This window comes from Sorex fumeus, unplaced genomic scaffold (genome assembly GCF_029834395.1).
Source record: "Sorex fumeus unplaced genomic scaffold, SorFum_2.1 ptg000042l, whole genome shotgun sequence".
Lineage (NCBI taxonomy): Eukaryota > Metazoa > Chordata > Mammalia > Eulipotyphla > Soricidae > Sorex > Sorex fumeus.
The window spans coordinates 4,286,627-4,306,444 of record NW_026606099.1 but is presented as its reverse complement, the minus strand read 5'-3'; the positions used below and the strand labels follow the sequence as shown (position 1 = coordinate 4,306,444).

General features: G+C 61.7%; 1 protein-coding gene across 2 annotated transcripts; it reads left to right on the top strand.

The window, feature by feature from the left end:
* The first annotated feature begins 536 nt into the window (after positions 1 to 536).
* On the top strand, positions 537 to 19,566 carry ADCY6 (adenylate cyclase 6). 2 transcript variants are annotated; one of them, XM_056120123.1, is made up of 22 exons: positions 537 to 631; positions 4,825 to 5,668; positions 9,032 to 9,181; positions 9,494 to 9,615; positions 9,699 to 9,810; positions 9,892 to 10,019; positions 10,416 to 10,574; positions 10,653 to 10,794; positions 10,876 to 11,004; positions 11,215 to 11,240; positions 11,431 to 11,578; positions 11,716 to 11,813; positions 11,960 to 12,047; positions 12,141 to 12,257; positions 12,362 to 12,520; positions 12,731 to 12,909; positions 14,144 to 14,179; positions 14,267 to 14,396; positions 14,705 to 14,893; positions 15,546 to 15,750; positions 16,978 to 17,102; positions 17,272 to 19,566. In XM_056120123.1, exons 2-22 carry the CDS (start codon positions 4,826 to 4,828, stop codon positions 17,398 to 17,400), a joined length of 3,414 nt encoding a protein of 1,137 aa, XP_055976098.1. In that variant the 5' UTR covers positions 537 to 631; position 4,825; the 3' UTR covers positions 17,401 to 19,566. The 2 variants fall into 2 exon arrangements, with proteins under 2 accessions (XP_055976098.1, XP_055976097.1); XM_056120122.1 differs by having other exon boundaries at positions 14,630 to 14,893.
* Positions 19,567 to 19,818: the final 252 nt, after the last annotated feature.

The following is a 19,818-nucleotide window of genomic DNA, read 5'->3' as shown; positions in this document are numbered from 1 at the left end:
GAGGGGGAGGGGCCCTTCCTCGGTGTCCCTCCGGGCTCGGGGCGCGGGCGCCCGCCCGCACCTGGCGCCTCGTGGAATGAAGCTTAATTAATGATTAAGCGGGTTCCCGCGGGAGGGCGCCGGGCCGCGGCCGGGCCGCGCGGGAACGGCCGGGTGGGGGCTGGGGCGTGGGACCCGGGCCGGAAGGAAGCCGACCCCTGCGGCCGCGGGGGGCCCGACGGCGGCCCGCGGGTGGGTGTGCGGGTGCGATCGGGGACCCCCGGCCGGCCCCCCGCGCCCCCCCGGGGTCGCGCGCCGGGACCCGGGCGCCGGGGGCCTCGGCGGCGCGCGGGGGCGCGCGGGAGGGTGGGGGGCCGCGGCCCGGAGGCGGCGCTCGGGCCCGGCGGGGCCCGGAGGGGGGCGGCGGCGGGGTGGGGGGGCGCGGACAAAAGGCGCGTGTGCCTTTAAGGCGGGGAGCCGGGCGGCGGGGAGGGGACTTCTGGATCCGGGGTAGAGGGCGGCCGCGCTGGACACCGCGAGGGGGCGAGGCGCGGGGCGCGGGGCGCGGGGCGCGGGCACCGGAGCAGGCGGCGGCCGCGGGCGGGCCGGGGCCCGCGGGCTCGGGGCGGCCGGGGGCGCCGGGCCGCGGCAGGTGAGACCCAGCCCGCGGCGGGCGGCCGAGAGTCTGGCGGGGGCCGGGGGGCCCGAAGGAGTAGGGGCGGGGAGGGATGGGTCCGGGGTCGGTGGAGGGGGACCCCGGGAGCGCCGGGCGGGGGTGCGGGGCGTCGGGGGCCCCCGCGTCCCGCCCGCTGTCGGCGCGCCCGCCGGCGGGCACGGCCTGCGGGCGGCGCTGCCCGGGACCGGGGCCGCGGGGTCCGAGGTCGAGCGTGGTCGAGCTTCGGGGGGCAGCGCGCGGGTCGGGCAGCCGGGGCCCCGGGAGGGAGCCCCTCGGCCTGCAGGAGGGCCCCCGCCGCCTTCTCCCTCCAGGTTTCCAGAAGGGCTGGAAAGGTGGGGCGGAGCCAGGGCTGGGGGGCCGGGGTGCAGGGGGCGCAGCTGGATATTCCAGACCGGCTCTCAGCCTCGGAGGTGGAGCGGGGCGCGGGGGCCCCTTGCCCAGAGTGTGCCAGCGGGTTGGAGGAACCTGGTGGGGGTCAGGTGGTGGCCTGGGGTGGGAGCCCGCTGCAGACTTTCGGAGCCCCGGGTGGGGAGCAGGAGAGGGCGGGGCCGCACCTCCAGCTGCGGGCCCCCGCGGAGACTCCCCTGCATCGGCAAAGGCCCGACTTGAGGCCCTGGGCCCAGCCCGGTGGCGGTGCTGGCGCCCATGGGTGGCAGCGCTGCTGCCGTGAGCGTTCTGAAGTCCTGAAACTGGCAGGGAGCCTCCTCCCTGCCAAGGAGGGCAGGGGCCGAGAGGGGCCCAGGGGACGGGATGGTGGCGAGGCAGCCCGCCAGGGTGAGGGTTTGGGAGCTGCGGCAGCAGAGTCTCTGGGCTGGGCCTGGCCTGGAGGGTTGGAGTTGGGGAGGGACTTGAGGTTTGGAAGGCACCGGCTCGGCTCGGAGTCTGTGCCGCTGAAGGGACCGGCAGGGGCCTCGAGGCGGCAGCGGAGAAGCTGAGAGCCAGAGGCACCTGGGAAGAAGAGTGAAGGCAGCCCGGAGCCAGTCTGGGAGGAGGAGGTGGTGTGTATTCCCCGGGGCTTCCTGACCGAGGCGGATTGGCGAAACCCATAGGGGAGGTTTTCTAGGTTTGAGCAGGGCCCTTCCTGGGACTTGCAGTGCCAGCTGCCATGAGGGGACGTTCTTGGAGAAGGGCCGGAAGTGCATGAGTTGGGGTGTCCAGGCTGCAGCTGGTTCTGAAGCTTCCCCGTGGGGTCAGTGTGTTCTTGGGAGGCGCGTCCATTCCCTGGGACTGTGCCTGCCCCTTCTCCGTGGGGTTTGAGCCAGATGTTCACATCTGCTTTCTGTGGGACTGGGAACGTGACCCAGATAGGCCCTTTGGGAGTAGAGGTCTGGCTTCCTGGGGTGGGGCAGGTTGTAGGAGGAGGGCAGGGGACTGGCAAGTGGGAGAAGGAGGCAGCAAATGCCATGGGGGTGGGGGGGAACCTGCTTGCCCTGGCCTCTGTCTCCAGCAGCTCTGGGCCTTGACAGCCCAGGGCCTGGCCCTGATAGGCCCTGGCGTCTGCTTGACTGGCTGTGAGATGTGTGCTCTTGTGCACTGGCTTTCATTTCTTCATCTCTGGGACACTGGTAGAGTTTTGGGTTCAAAGGAGAACTCGTTATGAATTTTGTGACGGGCACTGTTCTGTTCCTTCCTCACAACAACCCTTACGGGTCCCACTTTGATAAAGAAACTGACACGGCTCAGTAACTTGTCCAAGGCCTTGCAGCTAGCAAGTAATCACATTAAGGTTTGAAACCTGGTCTCACTCCAGAGATCATGCTCCTTATGAAGTATTTTGAAGAGCCAGGCATTGTTGAGTGACCTTTTCCAAATGCCAGCACCACAAAAAGTCTTGGATTTCTGATCGGCCCCTCCAGATGGTGCTGTTGGTGGTGTTCTGGGGAATAACAGGGTAGGGGCACCGAGAGGGCTTGGCTGAGCCATCCAGGGGGATTTCCACTTGTTTTCCTTCCACTTGGCAGACCCCTGATGTCCGCGTGAGCAGCTGGTCCTGTGGCCACAGCCCGGGGTTGCTCTCTTTTGTCCTCTAGTGAGTACAAATGTCACTTCTGCCAGTGCTGCAGGTTCAAGGACCAGGAGTTCTCCTGGGAGCCCGGGATATGGCACTGGTGGAGACACAGGCACTCACCATGACCTGCTCTCATCTTTCTCTTCAGCTGGCGCAGTTGAGGAGATGCTGAGTGTTTGTCACAGAGCATACGCCACCCCCAGCCCCCGCCCGTCCCCAAGCTCCGTATCGCCCTCCTCCCAAGGCTCGGCTTCTTGACCGATTGGGCTATTCAGGATTTCTGTAACTTAGGCCAGTCATATAAACTGGGTTTTTTCTTTTCCTTTCTTTTCTCTCCCGTGGGCTTGGTTCTTTTCCTTTTCTCCCTTCGAGGCAAAACAATTCGATGGGATTTTGGTGCAGATCGGGTTGAAGCAGGCAAATGAGAAGACCTTGAACAGTTTAAAGCCCAGAGAGTGTTTGGGAACATCAGTTCCCCAACATCTACCTGACCTCTCACACATGGACATTTTCGATCCTACAGGTGGTACAGGGGTCCATTGAGGAGAAGGGGCCTGAGTGCTTATCTGCATAAAGTTGACATTCCCGTTAGAAGAACCAGAGAATGAACAAAAAATTTTAAAAAATACATAGTACAGCATCGTTGGTAAGAGTGCAGAAAAATAAAACCTAAAGCTGGGAAGACAGATACGGAGAGATAGCTCCAGGAAAGGGGGTTGCTATTTTCCAAGAGTGCTTAGGGAGAGCACACTGATAAGGGGGACCCTGGAACTATGCCCGGGAGGAGTGGCAAGGCTGGGCTGTGCCCAGCAGCGGAGGCTTGAGAGGCTGTGCAACAGAGGAAGGGCAGAGCTGCCCGCAGCATCCTTCCCTTCCATCTTCTGAAGCATGTTGTTTGAATCTCTCCTGAGCCAGGCTCCATACTTGGCCCTGGGATGCTGAGTGGAAGAGCTGTCATTCTTACTGTCACAGAGTTTGTAGCCAAAGGAAAGGAGACACATTAAACGAGCAGCGACGCTAAATCCACTGGAAGAAGCGTGTGAGGGTAGGACAGGGATGTGTTCAGTCTGTTCTCGGCTAGGGAACTGAGGGCCCTTCCCCGAGGAGGTGACTTTGGAACTGTGATCTGAAGAGGAAGTTGACTTCAGTGTGAGGTGTGTGTGTGTCTAGTGGCATACGGGTGGACAAGTTCCCTGTCACACAGCAGTCACTGAATGGCAGCTCATGGGCGGAATTTATCCCACAATCATTTATTCAGTGCTGCGCTAATAAATGTGACAGACTTGTTAACGTTTAGAACTGTCATATCAAGCGATGATGTTACATTAAAGGTTCTGGTGGGGGGATAATTTTGGCACCTCCAGGAGCCTGAGGGGGTGTGCTTTGGTTCACCCCACAACTCCTGAACCTCTGCTGGGGCCACAACATGTGGTTCAGCAACTGAGCCACATCCCCAGCAGTTACAGACACTTTGAAACCACCAAGAATTCTGTGTCTTTTAGGCAAGAGGTGAATTTTCGGTGGACTTTTTTTTTTCTTTTCTTTTTGGGTCACAACCGGCGATGCACAGGGGTTACTTCTGGCTCCTGCACTCAGGAATTACTCCGGGCGGTGTTCGGGGGACCATATGGGATGCTGGGAATCGAACCCGGGTTGGTCGTGTGCAAGGCAAACGCCCTACCCACTGGGCTATTGCTCCAGTACACCGCCTCGGTATACTGTTTTGGAATTAGGCATATCTGGGTTAGAATCTTGGTTCTCACGGTTCTGTGGCTGCTGATCTTGGGCAAATTGTGCTACTTCCCCATGTCTCGGTTTTTCTTTTTTTGGTGGCGGTGGGGGCAAACTTGGCTCTGCTCAGGGTGTACTCCTGGCACTGTGCTCAGAGATCACACCTCATGGTGCTTGGGGGACCGTATGTGGTATGGTGGATGGAAGCAGGGTCATCTGTGTGCAAGACAAGCACCGTACGCCTTGTATTATCTCTTGGGCTCCTATGTCAGTTGTTTTATGTGGGCACCTTTGTCTTCAATAACTTTATGAGACTGATGTGTGTAAAGTGCTTGTTTGGCAAGGGAAGTACCCCGTTAATGACAGTGCCGGTGGGGGTGGCCTCTGCAGCGGCAGGATTAATACTATCTCCTCCCTTTCCTCCCGGCAGCATGTCATGGTTTAGTGGTCTCCTGGTCCCCAAAGTGGACGAGCGGAAAACGGCCTGGGGGGAACGCAATGGGCAGAAGCGTGGAACTCGGACTGGCGGCTTTTGCACGCCTCGTATGAGCTGCCTCCAGGATGCACAGCCGCCAAGCCCTACCCCTGCCGCGGCCCCTCGATGCCCCTGGCAGGGGGACGCCTTCATCCGGAGGGGTGGCCCCAGCAAAGGCACAGAGCTGGGCCTGCGGGCCGTGGCCCTGGGCTTCGAAGATACGGAGGCCACGTCGGTCGGGGCAGCCGAGGTGGTGCCCGAGGTGGCCACCAGGAGCGGGCGTTCATGCTGGCGCCGGCTGGCGCAGGTCTTCCAGTCGAAGCAGTTCCGCTCAGCCAAGCTGGAGCGCCTGTACCAGCGCTACTTCTTCCAGATGAACCAGAGCAGCCTGACCCTGCTCATGGCGGTGCTGGTGCTGCTCATGGCCGTGCTGCTGGCCTTCCACGCCGCACCGGCCCGTCCCCAGCCGGCCTACGTGGCCCTGCTGGCCTGTGCCGCGGCCCTCTTCGTGGCGCTCATGGTGGTGTGCAACCGGCATAGCTTCCGCCAGGACTCCATGTGGGTGGTGAGCTACGTGGTGCTGGGCATCCTGGCGCTGGTGCAGGTGGGGGGCGCCTTGGCAGCTGACCCCCGCAGTCCTTCTGCTGGCCTCTGGGGGCCCGTGTTCTTCGTCTACATCACCTACACGCTCCTGCCCATCCGCATGCGGGCGGCCGTCTTCAGCGGCTTGGGCCTCTCCGCCCTGCACCTGATCCTGGCCTGGCAACTGAACCGCGGCGATGCCTTCCTCTGGAAGCAGGTGAGAGGGCCGCGCCGCCGGGCCGGGTGTCGGGAGTCTGGTCACCGGGGGTGGGAGACGCGTGGTGCAGGGAGGTCGGAGTGAATCTGGAGGCTGAGCGTCAGGGACAGCCTCTGCTTGGGGCCTGGGGTGGAGGGCACCCCAGCCTGTCACCCAAGCCTGAGCTCACAGGGATGGTTGCTGGTGGGGTGCGAGGTGAGGCCAGGGAGAGCAGGACTGAGGGATCTTGGTTTCTTTTATTTTTTTTTTCTTTTTGGGTCACACCTGGCGATGCACAGGGGTTACTCCTGGCTCTGCACTCAGGAGATACTCCTGGAGGTGCTCAGGGGGCCATATGGGATGCTGGGAATCGAACCCTGGGTCGGCCGTGTGCAAAGCAAACGCCTTCCCCGCTGTGCTAACTCTCCAGCCCCGGATCTTGGTTTCTTTGCCCCAATGTGAACACAGCAGCTAAGGCCGCAGAGGCCAGCTCTCAGGGTGATCTGGAGGGACTGACTTAGCCCAGGAAGAGGTGGTGACCCCTGGACCAAAAGGACAGGGACAGTGAGCAGGGCTGATGTGGAGAAGAGGGGTGTGGGTGTCTGCCATCCTCCTGCTCCTCTTCCTCCCACTGGGCACCAGGCTTTCTGCCTCTGGGCTCCGTTCCAGTGGTGTGTGAGGCAGAACTCCCGGGGATGGAGGCCTGTCCAGTGAGCCGTGCCCTCGCCACTCTCCACCCCGTGTCCGTGTCCCCATCTTCTAAACTTGTCCTCTTGGGACCCCGCCTTCTCGAGTATGGTGCAGCTTCCCCTGGGGAGAGTGCCCCAAGAGGCGGTACCGAGAAGAAGAGGCGCCCGGAGCCTTGGAGAGTGGAGCGTGCAGTGGGCCGGCTGCTACCCCACGCCCCCTGCTGACTTGGGGCAGAGATGGGGGGGGCTCTTGCTGAATCGATCTTTCGGGGGCTGCTGTGGGCCTAGCCCCTCAGCTAAGACAGCTTAAGACCCTCGGCAGGCACTCTGATTTAGAGGGTCTCTGCTCTGTGCTGCTGGACGCCGAGGGAGTCAGGTCTGCCTTGCCCAGGGCCGTGGCCCGCAGCCCACCCTGGCCCCACCCATGAGGAGGAAGTTGCCTGGGGCTCCCAGGGTGAGAAGCGGGGTGCTCTGGCGTCCTGCCTTGCCGCCCAGCCTTAGCTTTGGAACAGAATGTACCTTTTTAAAAGTAACTTTATAGCTGTTTGTTTGTGGAGCATGTGCCCAGGGGGTACTGTCAGCGCTTAAAGGGCCAGGGCCTTCTGCCGGACTAGTCCCCACCTCTGAGTGGCCCCTCTGCTAGACCGGGGAGCTGGATTGCCTTCCTGGGGAGGAGGAATCGGAGTTGGTTCCCTCCCTGCAGCCCCGTGCCCGGGACGGGTGGGTTTCTTGTCTCTGTGCTCCGCTGGCGTGGTGCCCAGAGGCAGGGCCAACCCCATAGAGGTCACTGCCGTGCCAGCCTTCCGTCTCCCCAGGGCCACCTGGCTGCAGCCCGACCAGAGTCTTGGCAGGCACATTCGTGCAGGTGGAGAAGTCTCCTTCAGCCCGGTGCCAGCCGTGGGGCCAGCATTGCCCACACCCCTTCTGAGCCGAACGCCCGCCATTCTCTGCGCTCCCGGGGGTGCCTGGGTTTCTGTGGGGGCAGCTGGTCTCCACTGTAGCCCTCCTGAAGCAGCTGCCCTCGTGCTCAAGGCAAGGAGGCTGCCCTCCCCGAGACCCATCAAACCCGAGACCCGGCCTTGCCTCCGCCCGCATCCATGCCACTGCCCGGCAGATAGGGGTCGTGGACCGAGCCGTATCAGTGAGGAGGAGCCGTGCGCGGGGCCTCCGCCCCATCCGCTTGACTGCCCAGCAGATAGGGGTCTGTGGACAGAGCTATTTCAGGCTCTGGGCCCCCTTCTTCCCTCCACCATGACTCACATTTTCCTCTTGGGCTCCTGGGGCCAGGAAGGGAAGTTGCCTGGTTTGCCCCCCTTCCTTCTCCCCCACTGGGGGCTATTCTTAGAAACCCCCAAGGGAGATAATGTACCCCCCCCCCCACGCTGCTAGAAGAGGGGGACTAGTGAGCTGGACTGGGAAGGGAAGCCAGGAGGCCGGTCCTGGAGGTGGTTGGGGACGAGGGGGATGGGACATACCCTCCGAGGCCGCAGGAGCCCATGTCAGACTCGTTCTAGCTCCAGGCCCAGCCCAGGCTTCCAGTGGTTGCTCTTTCCTCCTTCTCCCCAAACCAGAGCCCAGCCCCAGCCAACACTGGGTGGAGCCCCAACTGGCAGCTTAACCCCTGCATTCCCGCAGGCAGTGAGGCAGCGTTCCCTGGACGGCCCCACGCTGCAGGTGGTGGGGGCGTGCTGAGCAGTCCTGAGGGTGAGGGTGGTCCTGGGGCACAGCGCTGGCTGGGCCGAGTGTGGGTGGGAGAGCCCAGGAGGGCAATACCCACCCCATTAGGAAAGTTCTTGCGTCAGTGGACTCGATGCCTCCCAGACTCGGCCCGAGACTGGCCTCCGAAGGCTGGTGAGGGTGGAGTGCGGAGGGCAGTGGGGGACCCAGAAGATGTTCTGTAGGGTTAGGACCCGTCTATGGAGTCGGACTCTTCTGAACTCAGCTCTCACGCTAGACTCGTTCCTTAGCTTCTCTGAGCCTTCACGTGGGAGACAGCGCAGAGGGCTGGTACTTGCTTGACCCTTATCCCCAGCACTGCACGGTCCCCTGAGCACTGAGCTGTGAGTAGCCCCTGAGCGCTTCCAGATGTGGCCTCAAAACACAGAAGCCTAAAAACAAACAAAAACGATCATTGTTACTTATTGCCTGGAGTTGTGAGTCTTATGTGAGTTGCCCTACAGACGACGGCTGCTCTGGGGTCCGAGCGCACTGCGGGCTGCTAAGAGATGTGCCGTGATGTCGGCAGGCCAGTGAGCAAGAGGCAGGCAGGAGCACCTTGGAGACTGAGCCTCCTTCTCCAGGTTCTCAGGAGCACATAGGCCCAGAAAGATGAGGTGATTTGTCCTGGGTCGCCTGCAGGAAGTGGCAGCTCTCAGGCCCCCTGCAACCGTGTGGAGAGACCCCCACGCAGGACTGGCATTTGTCTTCTGCCCGGGGCGTTTGTGGAGCAGGAAGTGGTAGTGTCCGGGGCCGTGCCCTGTCACCCACCTGGCTCTTGGTCTGCGTTTCTGCTCCAAGTGTCGTGCTTGAAAAGATCTCGTCTCTGGTTGGGGCTGGAGTCGTGTGGGGAGCAGGCCATGTGTCGTGGGCTAGGAGCCAGGAGCCCGGCATTCTCCCCAAGGGAGGGCGTCCGCAGAGAGCTCAGGGCCTGTGCGGCGCGTGGGGGGTACTCACCTGTCCGCCTCTGCCCCTGCAGCTTGGGGCCAACGTGCTGCTGTTCCTCTGCACCAACGTCATCGGCATCTGCACACACTACCCGGCCGAGGTGTCTCAGCGCCAGGCCTTCCAGGAGACCCGCGGCTACATCCAGGCCCGGCTCCACCTGCAGCATGAGAACCGGCAGCAGGTGGGGTCGCTTCCCCCTTCGCAGGCCAGCTCCGGGGAATGGTCCTCCCCGACTGCACCTCCCGAGGGCCACTGGACCCTGGCTCTTGCGCTGCCCCGGGGGTCGGGAGGGCATTCATGTGAGCACAGCAGAGGGGTCGGAAGCGGGTGGGCTGGGACGTATATCTGTGAGGGCTCCCATCAGAGAGGACCGGGCTGAGGACCAGAAGGGCTCAGGGTCCCGCAGGGGTCAGAGGGTTCTGAGGACGTGGGGGGCCTGAGAAGGACCAAAGCGTGAGGCCAACGGGCTGCTCTGTGGAAACCACTGACCTAGGAGCGGCTGCTGCTGTCCGTGTTACCCCAGCACGTTGCCATGGAAATGAAAGAAGACATCAACACGAAGAAAGAGGACATGATGTTCCACAAGATCTACATCCAGAAGCACGACAATGTCAGGTGGGTGGGCAGGAGGCCCGCAGCGGGCGGGGCTGGGGGTCCCGGAGGGCCCCCGTTCCCTCCATCTTCTGCCTTGTCCACAGCATCCTGTTTGCGGACATCGAGGGCTTCACCAGCCTGGCGTCCCAGTGCACCGCGCAGGAGCTGGTCATGACCCTCAACGAGCTCTTCGCCCGGTTTGACAAGCTGGCCGCGGTGAGGGTGCGGGGCCTGGGCTGGAGGCCCGGAGGGCGCCGGCAGGGGGTCACGGCTTCGCTTGTCTCTCCCTCCCCTTAGGAGAATCACTGCCTGAGGATCAAGATCCTGGGGGACTGTTACTACTGTGTGTCGGGGCTGCCTGAGGCGCGCACGGACCACGCCCACTGCTGCGTGGAGATGGGGGTGGACATGATCGAGGCCATCTCGTAAGCGGCGCCCCCCACCCCCAAGCCCCGCTTCTTGGGCCCGAGAGTGCTCCCTACTGCCCGGCCCCGTTGTCAAGTCCTCAGGAGTGCCCTTCATCCCAGCTGATGCTGTCTTGGTATTCGTGGCTCTGTCTCCCACATGTGGAGACCTGGGCTGGGGAGGGGCTCCAGGCCGAGCACGTGCAGGCAGAGAGTGGTCCTCCTCCCCCGAGTTTAGCTCCGCTCGAGACACAGTTCCCTTGCTGCGAGCACAGTTCTCCAGGATTTGTCGTGTCCGTGTCCATTTCGGGCTGTGCTCCTGGGCCCTGCGTCTGGGCCTGCTGATTCCCGTGCGAGGGTTCTGGGTGGGGACTGCGGGGCCCGTGCCAGGAGCTGAGTGCTGCTGCCTCTCCCCAGCCTGGTGCGTGAGGTGACAGGCGTGAATGTCAACATGCGCGTAGGCATCCACAGCGGCCGTGTGCACTGCGGGGTCCTGGGCCTGCGGAAGTGGCAGTTTGACGTGTGGTCCAACGACGTGACGCTGGCCAACCACATGGAGGCGGGTGGCCGCGCTGGGTGAGCGTGTGGCCGGGGTGAGGGCGGGGGCGAGTTTGGCGGGGGGCGCTCAGGTCTCACCCTGGTCTCCCCACCCAGCCGGATCCACATCACTCGGGCCACGCTGCAGTACCTGAACGGGGACTACGAAGTGGAGCCAGGCCGCGGGGGCGAGCGCAATGCCTACCTCAAGGAGCAGCACATCGAGACCTTCCTCATCCTGGGGGCCAGCCAGAAGCGGGTCAGGGCCGAGCCCGAGCGTGGGGCGGTGTGGGGGCCGGAAAAGAGCCCCTGCTGAGCCTGTGCTCATCTGCTCCTGCAGAAGGAGGAGAAGGCCATGCTGAGCAAGTTGCAGCGGACGCGGGCCAACTCCGTGGAGGGGCTGGGGCCGCGCTGGGTGCCCGACCGCACCTTCGCCCGCACCAAGGACTCCAAGGCTTTCCGCCAGATGGTGAGGGCTGCCGCCTCGCCCCCTCCTCTTCTGCTGTCTCTGCGCATGGCTTCTGGCACTGGGGGTCAGAGGGCTGGTTCCTTTCCAGGGGTCATTGTGCCCTGATGTACCAGGAGGGGAGCCCGGCACAGAGTTGGCAGTGGGGAGGGACTGTTCAGCTGGCCTGGGTCAGGCCCACACCTCACTCGTACACTCTGTCCCTTTCTCCAGGGCATAGATGATTCCAGCAAAGACAAGTAAGTCAGGTTACGGAGGGGGGGAGGAAGAGGGAGAAGGCATTGCACCTCGGGACCTTGGGACGGGGCTGTGGGGAGCTGAGGCCACCCCCCCTTCCCGGACCTTCATGCATGTGTCGTGTGGGGGCTGGTGCCATCCACCGGGCCCCTCACTCCAACTGCCCGCGGTGAGCCACTCCCCTGCCCTCAGCCGGGGTGCCCAAGATCCCCTGAACCCTGAGGATGAGGTTGATGAGTTCCTGGGCCGGGCCATCGACGCCCGCAGCATCGACCAGCTGCGGAAGGACCACGTGCGCCGCTTCCTGCTCACCTTCCAGAGAGAGGATCTGGAGAAGAAGGTTTGGGGGCTGCCGGGGCGAGGGGGAGGATGAGGGCTGAGGGCGGGGGCCAGGGTCCCAGGCAGGGGAGCCGGAGAGGTCTGGGGGCAGGAGGAGGTCCTCGGCCTGCCTCGCCCCCACACTGGCCTCCCCCGCAGTACTCGCGCAAGGTGGACCCGCGCTTCGGCGCCTACGTGGCCTGCGCCTTGCTGGTGTTCTGCTTCATCGCCTGCATCCAGCTCCTCGTCTTCCCACAGTGAGCCCTGCCCCTCGGCGCTTCCTCAGCACCCACCCAGGCCCCGGTCTCTGGCCTGTGCACCCTGCTGCCCGGGGGTGGGGTGGGACCAGGACCCCCGCCCGGGTGCTCCCTGGGTGACAGCATCCCTCCCCCATCTGCCCCAGCTCCGCCCTGATGCTCGGGCTCTACGCGGCCATCTTCGTCCTGCTGCTGCTCACCGTGCTGGCCTGTGCCCTCTACTCCTGCGGCTCTGTACGTGGGGTCCCGAGAGGGGCGGGCGGGAGGGGGCGGGGAGCCCCCTCCACTCCCCCGCCTGGCCTTGACCCCGCCCCTCCCGGCCGGCAGCTCTTCCCCGCGGCCCTGCGGCGCCTGTCCCGCAGCATCGTCCGCTCCCGGGCGCACAGCACGGCCGTGGGCATCTTCTCAGTGCTGCTCGTGTTCACCTCCACGGTCGCCAGCATGGTACGGAGGGAGGAAGGCGCGCGGGAGGGCACTTGGCTGGCTGCGGAGCTGCCCCTCCTGGCGCCACCCGGCCCCCTGACCGTCCCCCCTGCCTGTTCCCGCAGTTCACCTGTGACCACACCCCCATCCGGACGTGCGCGGCCCAGCTCCTGAACGTGACCCCCGAAGCCGTCACCGCCTGCCACCTGCAGCGGCTCAATTACTCTCTGGGCCAGGAGGCGCCCCTGTGCGAGGGCCCCGGGCCCACCTGCAGCTTTCCCGAGGTGCCCGAGCAGTGCGCAGGCATCCGGGTTGCCATCAGTGCCAGATAGGGTCCCTTTGTGCCTGGCCTGGGTGGGCCCTGGGGAGCCCCTGTCCCGGCATGGTCCAGGGCTGGCCCTGGAGGGTGGAGTGAGGGGAGAGCTGCTGTCGGGTGAGGGGTGCGGGCTTCTCCTGCACGGCTCACCATGGTCTCCGCCTCCCCCCGCCCCCAGTACTTTGTTGGGAACGTGCTGCTGAGTCTCTTGGCCAGTTCTGTTTTCCTGCACATCAGCAGCATCGGGAAACTGGCCATGACCTTTGTCCTGGGGCTCATCTATTTGGTGCTGCTTCTGCTGGGCCCCCCAGCTACCATCTTTGACAACTATGACCTGCTGCTCGGCGTCCATGGCTTGTGAGTGGATCCTCAGCTCCCGGGTCCCCCGGAAGCCCAGGGCCCTGCTGAGTCACTGGGAGCCTCCCTTTTGCCCAGGCCCCTGGTGCTCTCGGTATACCTTCCCCTCCGCAGTGGGGGGGGGGGTCAGTGCCCCGGGGGAAGCCCCAGACCTTCCTGGGATCACTGGCAGGTCCCTTTCTGAGCAGCCCTCCTGACATCTGTGTTGACACAGTTGTTGGGAAGCAGAGAGCCGTGGTAGAACTACACCCTCTGCCTCTGGGGGCTTTGCAGGGACACTGTCAGGCTTTCTCTTTACAAAGCCCACCCCTTGTGACTGGTGGCTACAATGTGGCATGGTAGAAAAAAACCTCCTAAATCCACAGGGTTCGAATCCTGCTTTGCTGCTTATTAGCTGTGTAACCTTGAACAAGTGAGCTAACACCTCTGAGCCTCTCTTTCGGCATTGTCAGAATGACAAAGCTGGTGGTCTGATGGGGCCACGGTAAAGGTTACAGTTACTAACTTTGGTTCAAGGCTGACTGTATGCCAAGTGTCCGCTAAATCTTTTACCTGCATTATTTATATCTGAGCTCTCTTTTGTGGATGAGGAAATTGATTTAGTTAACTTTTTCCAGATCACAAGGTAAGAAGAAGAACCTTCTGTCAGTCTCAATGACCCTCCCCCCACCTTTTATAAAATTGAGTCACATGAATCAGAGTTTAAAAATTATCCTGATTGTGTTTCAGGTGTACGATGTTGGTACATCGTCCCTGCTCCTGTCCCTTCCCCAGTTGCCCCCAGGTTCCCTCCCGCCCCCCTGCCTGCCACAGAGGCAGGCACTTTTTTCTGGTTTCCTTGTTTCCCTTTGGGTACTGTGGTTCACAGTTCCGTTCCTGACAAGTGTCGTGCATGTCACTTTCCCTCCTTTCAGCATCCAGTCCTGGTGCGAAAGGGCCACTTCCGTCTAGCAGTGTTGTCCGGTGGCCTCTTCCCTGAGGCAAACTTCCTACTAGGGAAGTTCCCCTGCTCTTCCTTTCTCTTGCCTCTGGGCACCAGTTATTCCCTGATGGTGTTTCTTTGTGTCCCGCATGAGTGAAATCTTTCTGTGTAGCCAAAGCCCTGAATAAGTTTGTCGAAGCAGAAGCCTTGTCCAGGGCCTCACTCATGTACGTGTCCCGTGAAAGCTGTTTCCCCTTCCTGCTCCTGCCCAGAAGCTGGGGAACGGCTGATGACTTTGTCTCCTCCTTCCAGGGCTGCTTCCAACGAGACCTTCAGTGGGCCAGACTGGTGAGTGAGGACTCCGGGGCAGCGGAGGGTCGGGCGGCAGACAGCTCAGCTCCATCAGCTGCTGAGCCGGGTCCTGCTTTCCCTCAGCCCCATGACAGGGAGGGTGGCACTCAAATATATGACCCCTGTGATTCTGCTGGTGTTTGCCTTGGCACTGTACCTGCATGCCCAGCAGGTGGAATCTACCGCCCGCCTGGACTTCCTCTGGAAACTGCAGGTGACTGATGGGGTCCCCAGGGGATGGGAGGAGTCTGGAGCGGGGTGGGCTCAACACACCGGGAAGGCCTGGACAGCCCCTCAGTTCAGGGTCACACTGCCCTGAGCCCACCCGGGTCCAGGTCTTCTCTCTGCTGTTCTCACCGACTGGCCCGCTGCTTCTGTGTGAGTTCCTCTGACACCGCTTTCCTGGAGAATGGGAGAGTGGGCAGCGGGTGACAGGTGTGTCCGCAGGCTACAGGTGAGAAGGAGGAGATGGAGGAGCTGCAGGCGTATAACCGGAGGCTGCTGCATAACATTTTGCCCAAGGACGTGGCTGCACACTTCCTGGCCCGGGAGCGCAGGAATGACGAGCTCTACTACCAGTCCTGCGAGTGCGTGGCCGTCATGTTCGCCTCCATCGCCAACTTCTCCGAGTTCTACGTGGAGCTGGAGGCCAACAATGAGGGCGTGGAGTGTCTGCGGCTGCTCAATGAGATCATCGCTGACTTTGATGAGGTGCCTGTCTGGAGGGCTGGGGGCCATTGGGAGCCGGGGGAATGGGAAGGCGAGGATGGAGGGGACAGGGTGGCATGAGGAGAAAGGGAAATTGGTTGAGGCCCAGAGGTGCCAGAGAGGCGCCAGGGTCAGCCCTCATGGGGCCGAGCGTCACCGTGGGGAGCCAAGGAGGAAGGCGGTAGGGCAGGCATCTGGGCACTCTCGCCTAAGCAGACAGCAGACGTAGGTCAGGGAAGCAAGAAGGTCCCTGAACAGAGAAGACAGAAGCGCTCTGGGGGAGGGGCCTGGCCACTGCATAATCTCTGTGTTGGAAGAAAGTTACTTCCCTCTCTGGGACTCAGTTTCTCAAAAGTAGGGCTTGAGGCCCCATACCCTCTTAGGTTCTGGGTTCCATGGCAAAGCTGTCTACCAGGCCCAGTCCTGGGGTTCTGTTTGCTCCTTTGTCTTTGCCGCCCTCCCACCCCCAGCTGATGGCCGCTGAGTGCGGAGCCTGTTTCTCTGCCGTCAGTCCTGCCACACCTCTGTAGTCTGGGGAACTGCCGAGATGGGGCCGTGGGCAGGGGGCAGGACACGGCGTGGCAAGGCCTGAGCCCTGGGACCGGGCCGCGTTTGGCCTCCCTGGCTGGACGGTTGACTCTCCGGTGCTGTCCAGATTATCAGCGAGGAGCGGTTTCGGCAGCTGGAGAAGATTAAGACAATCGGGAGCACTTACATGGCCGCCTCAGGGCTGAACGCCAGCACCTACGACCAGGTGGGCCGCTCGCACGTCACGGCCCTGGCCGACTACGCCATGCGGCTCATGGAGCAGATGAAGTACATCAACGAGCACTCCTTCAACAACTTCCAGATGAAGATTGGTGAGAGGGCCTGGCGCCCCGCAGGTTTCCCCAGGACGGCTTCCGGGGGCGACTCACGGGGGTTGCTGGGGATCTGAGACGCAACACAGCCCCTCTTAAGGGGTTTTGTTTTCTTTCACCTCCTGTAATGTCCAATATTAGGAACAGAGATCACGTAGGAGAGGTCTGTTATGTGCTAGGAATTTTTTTTTTCTTTTTGTGTCACACCTGGCAATGCACAGGTGTTACTCCTGGCTCTGCACTCAGGAATTACTCCTGGCGGTGCTCAAGGGACCATATGGGATGCTGGGAATCGCACTCGGGTCAGCTGCATGCAGGGCAAACGCCCTACCCGCTGTGCTATCTCTCCAGCCCTAGTGTGCTTGGGATTTTTTTTTTTTTTTTGCTTTTTGTGTCACATCTGGCAATGCACAGTGGTTACTCGTGGTTCTGCACTCAGGAATTACTCCTGGCGGTGCTCAGGGGACCCTATGGGATGCTGGGAATCGAACTCGGGTCAGCCGCATGCAGGGCAAACGCCCTACCCGCTGTGCTATCTCTCCAGCCCCAAGTGTGCTAGGAATTTTTAAGCACATTTTAATACCCAATATTGTCATACCTTTTACAAAGAGAAAAAATCAGCCAGTTGGGCTGGAGTACAGCAGGGAGGGCACTTTCCTTGCATGCGGCTGACCCAGGTTTGATTTCTGGCACCACGTATCGTTCCTTGACACCAGGAGTGATCCCTGAGCTCAGAGCCAGGAGTAAATTCGGATCGCTGCTGGGTGTGACCCCCAAACAAAACAACAACAACAACAAAATCCGCCAATGTCAAGCTGAATGGCTGAACTGGAGTTTCAGAACAGATCTCTCACGGCTCCCATCACAGCACCCTGATCTCTGGCCAGTCTGATCGAAGACACTTTCTCTCCGCGGATTGGTGCCTGTAATGGTTCCCAAGCCAGACCAGCTGCTTTGAATTCTGGCAGTTCCACTTACTGACTTGCAGCTCATTATTTGACTTCTCTCAGCTTCTGTTCCCTTCGCTGTAAAATGGGCGTGATCATGCCTACGTGCATGATCTAATGGGCCACTGAGAGGGTGAACTAATGGGAAATGTTTGGCACAGAGTGGGTAATCAGTAGGTTAGCGAGTGTCAGTGCACTGCTGGGACTTGGAGGAGGCGGAGATGGGGTGACAGGAGGTGGGGCAGCCCCGAATCTCAGCCCGACTGCTCTCCCCACACAGGGCTGAACATGGGCCCCGTGGTGGCAGGTGTCATCGGGGCCCGGAAGCCGCAGTATGACATCTGGGGAAACACAGTGAATGTGTCTAGTCGTATGGACAGCACGGGAGTCCCTGACCGAATCCAGGTGAGGGGTGCTGGCAGAGGTTGGGGGGTCGCTCTCTGCTCTCTGCTGGGACAGGGTGGCAGTGCTGTGTGGTTGGCGGGGAGGGGAGCTGGTGTGGTTGGAGGGCCCCCGGGTCCCTGCAAATGCAACAGGAAGGTTCTCAGGCTAAGCAGGTTCCCTTCCCTGCCAGGTGACCACAGACCTGTACCAGGTTCTCGCTGCCAAGGGCTACCAGCTGGAGTGCCGAGGGGTGGTCAAGGTGAAAGGCAAGGGCGAGATGACCACTTACTTCCTCAATGGAGGCCCCAGCAGCTCATGAGGCCCTGCTGCCAGTTCCGCTGGAAGGACTGAGGTGGGCATTTTGAGTGGCCTCTGCTTGCTGGGTGGAGCCTCCGGACCGTACAGGCTGCTCTGGCCCGGGCCAGTGCTCGGCTGCCCTCGGCTGGTGGATAAGGGGCGACCAAAAGGACATGTAGGTGACTTTGTCTGAACGGGCTAGAACTGTTCCCTCTCCTCTGCTAGCTTTTGGGAGCCGGAGAAGGGGTGGCAGTGCTTCAGGGGAGCCCCCTGCCGAGGGGTCACTGGCAGCTTGCCTTGTCTATCCTTTCCCTGCCTGTCCGTGCATCAGGCTCAGGGCTGGGCCTTCTTTTCTCTTTCTCCTGGGACTCCTGTCCCGAGACCGGGGCAGGCACGGGAATGTCCGTTCCATGCTTGCCTTCACCCTGCCCGGGCCCCCGTCCTGGGACTCGCCCTCTCCCGGCCGACACTCCCTTCTTTACACAGGGCAGAGGGAGGTGCATGGGGGACCTAATTCTGCCCATATTTCAGGGGAATGTTTCCATTTGCCAAATCCGAGTCCCGTGATCTGTCCCCAAAGGGGAATCCAGGGACTTCTGACAGCCCAGGTTCCTGCAAGCTCCAGGGACTTTGACGCCTGGCTTCATCAGTACTGTGAAAATGCCCGGCTGGAGAGGGTGTGGATGACGTGAGGTGGTCAGGAGCTGCACACTCACTGCAAGTGCCAAAGAGCAGACTGGCCCGGGAGGGCGTGGTGCCAGGCGCTGGTGGCAGCCTCCCCCCCCCCCCCGCCCCCGCTCTCTTGCTGTTTCTGGCAAGGGGCCACGGAGCCTCTCCACCCCTTCTGTTGCCAAATAGAAAAGGGTCAGGCCCGGAGGAAGGCCATCCCGATCCCAGCCCCGTCCTCAGGCGCTTGTGGGGGGGCTGTCTGTGTGTGCATGGCAGCCCCTTCAGTAGCGCCGTCTCCATGTGCATCTGCTCCTCTGCTCTCCGCTTGGATGGCCCACCTTCTAGGAAAAGGCAGACCTCCCTGTTTCAAGGGATGGCGAGATGCCCGGCTTGCACAAGAGTGGAAAGGGGGGTAGCAGCAAGAGAGGGGTGGGTCCTGGGGAGGGGAGTCCTTTTTGTGCCAAATCCCTAAGTGCCGTTCAGGGCCCCAGGTGCAGCCTGACTGTCCCCCTGCCCACTCAGACAGGGGCCCCTGCGCCCGCTAAGCCCCAGTGTTCTTGCAAGGAGCTGCCCGGGGTGTAGCGGGCAGAGCTCAGCAAGGTCCCGGGTTTCCCAGCGTCTGTGCCGGGATGTGCTATGCCCTGGGACTGGGGTAGCCCGCGATCCTCTGAGGACTCAGGTACGAGAGAGGCAGTGGGAGCTTGGCTCTCCAGCGCCGTGACCGTGCTCGGCTGGCCCTGCTCCTGGATCTGCTGCCCCCCGAAGCCCTAGGCTGGCCAGGAGGGCTACGAGGCCGGGCTACAGACTGCCTTCCTCCCGGCCTGTTCTCACCCCTTTGCCTGCACCTTTTCCCTCTGGTCTAAATCAGATGGTGCCTTGGTTTCTCTGTGTGTGCTTTGTCCCGCCAAGGTATTAGCCTGTGATCTGTTTGGAAAGGGCTTTGGCTGTGATCAGAGAGGCAGAGGTGCGAAGGTCCCCGAGTTGCCAGGTTGGGGAGTGAGGGGCAGATGGCACGCCTGCCCTTTTCTGTCGCCGGCTTTACAGAAGCCGGTTTCTGGCTGGCGCTTCCCACTCTAGGGAATCTGCTTGTACCACCCCAAAGGCCCAGCAGGTCTTCATTAGCCAATGCAGGAAAAGGGGGAGAAGACCAGTGGGTCCCAATGGAAAATCAGCTCCCCCTCAACAGCCATATCCCCAGATAGGAAACCACCCCTTGAATCTGTGGAGAGGGGGTTGGGGAACAGGAAGGTGAGGAAGGATCTTGGTAGAGACCAGAATGGAAGGACCCCGGCCTGGTTGACTTGTCTGATTCGGGAAGCATCTGTCTCGCCCCGGCTCCCCACACCACAGTGCCAGCAGCCCCCCGCGGGCTCCCGGGTCCCCTTCTCGCAGTGGGGGAGGGAATCAGTGCATGGGGAGCCAGTGGATTGGGGTTTTCTAATGTAACCACTGTGGGGGGTACCATGTATTTCAGTGAAATATTTAATATATTTAAATATCAATAAAATCAAACTCTTTGTAAAATTCCCTGTTCTCCCCAGTGTTCTGGGTCCAGGTTCTGGGCTGGTTGTGTAGTGTCTGTACTTGGTGTCAGCTCCTACGGCTGGAGGCTCTCCTGGCTTCTCTCTGCCTGGGGTTGCTGCAGGGCCTCTGGGGCTTGACCACACAGAGCCCTTCAGCGCCCACGGAGCCCTGCTGTGCACGAGGCCAAGCCCTTCTGTGGTGGCCTTTCAAGTGCTCGGGGGCCTTGCCCAGCCAGACTCCTGGTGTG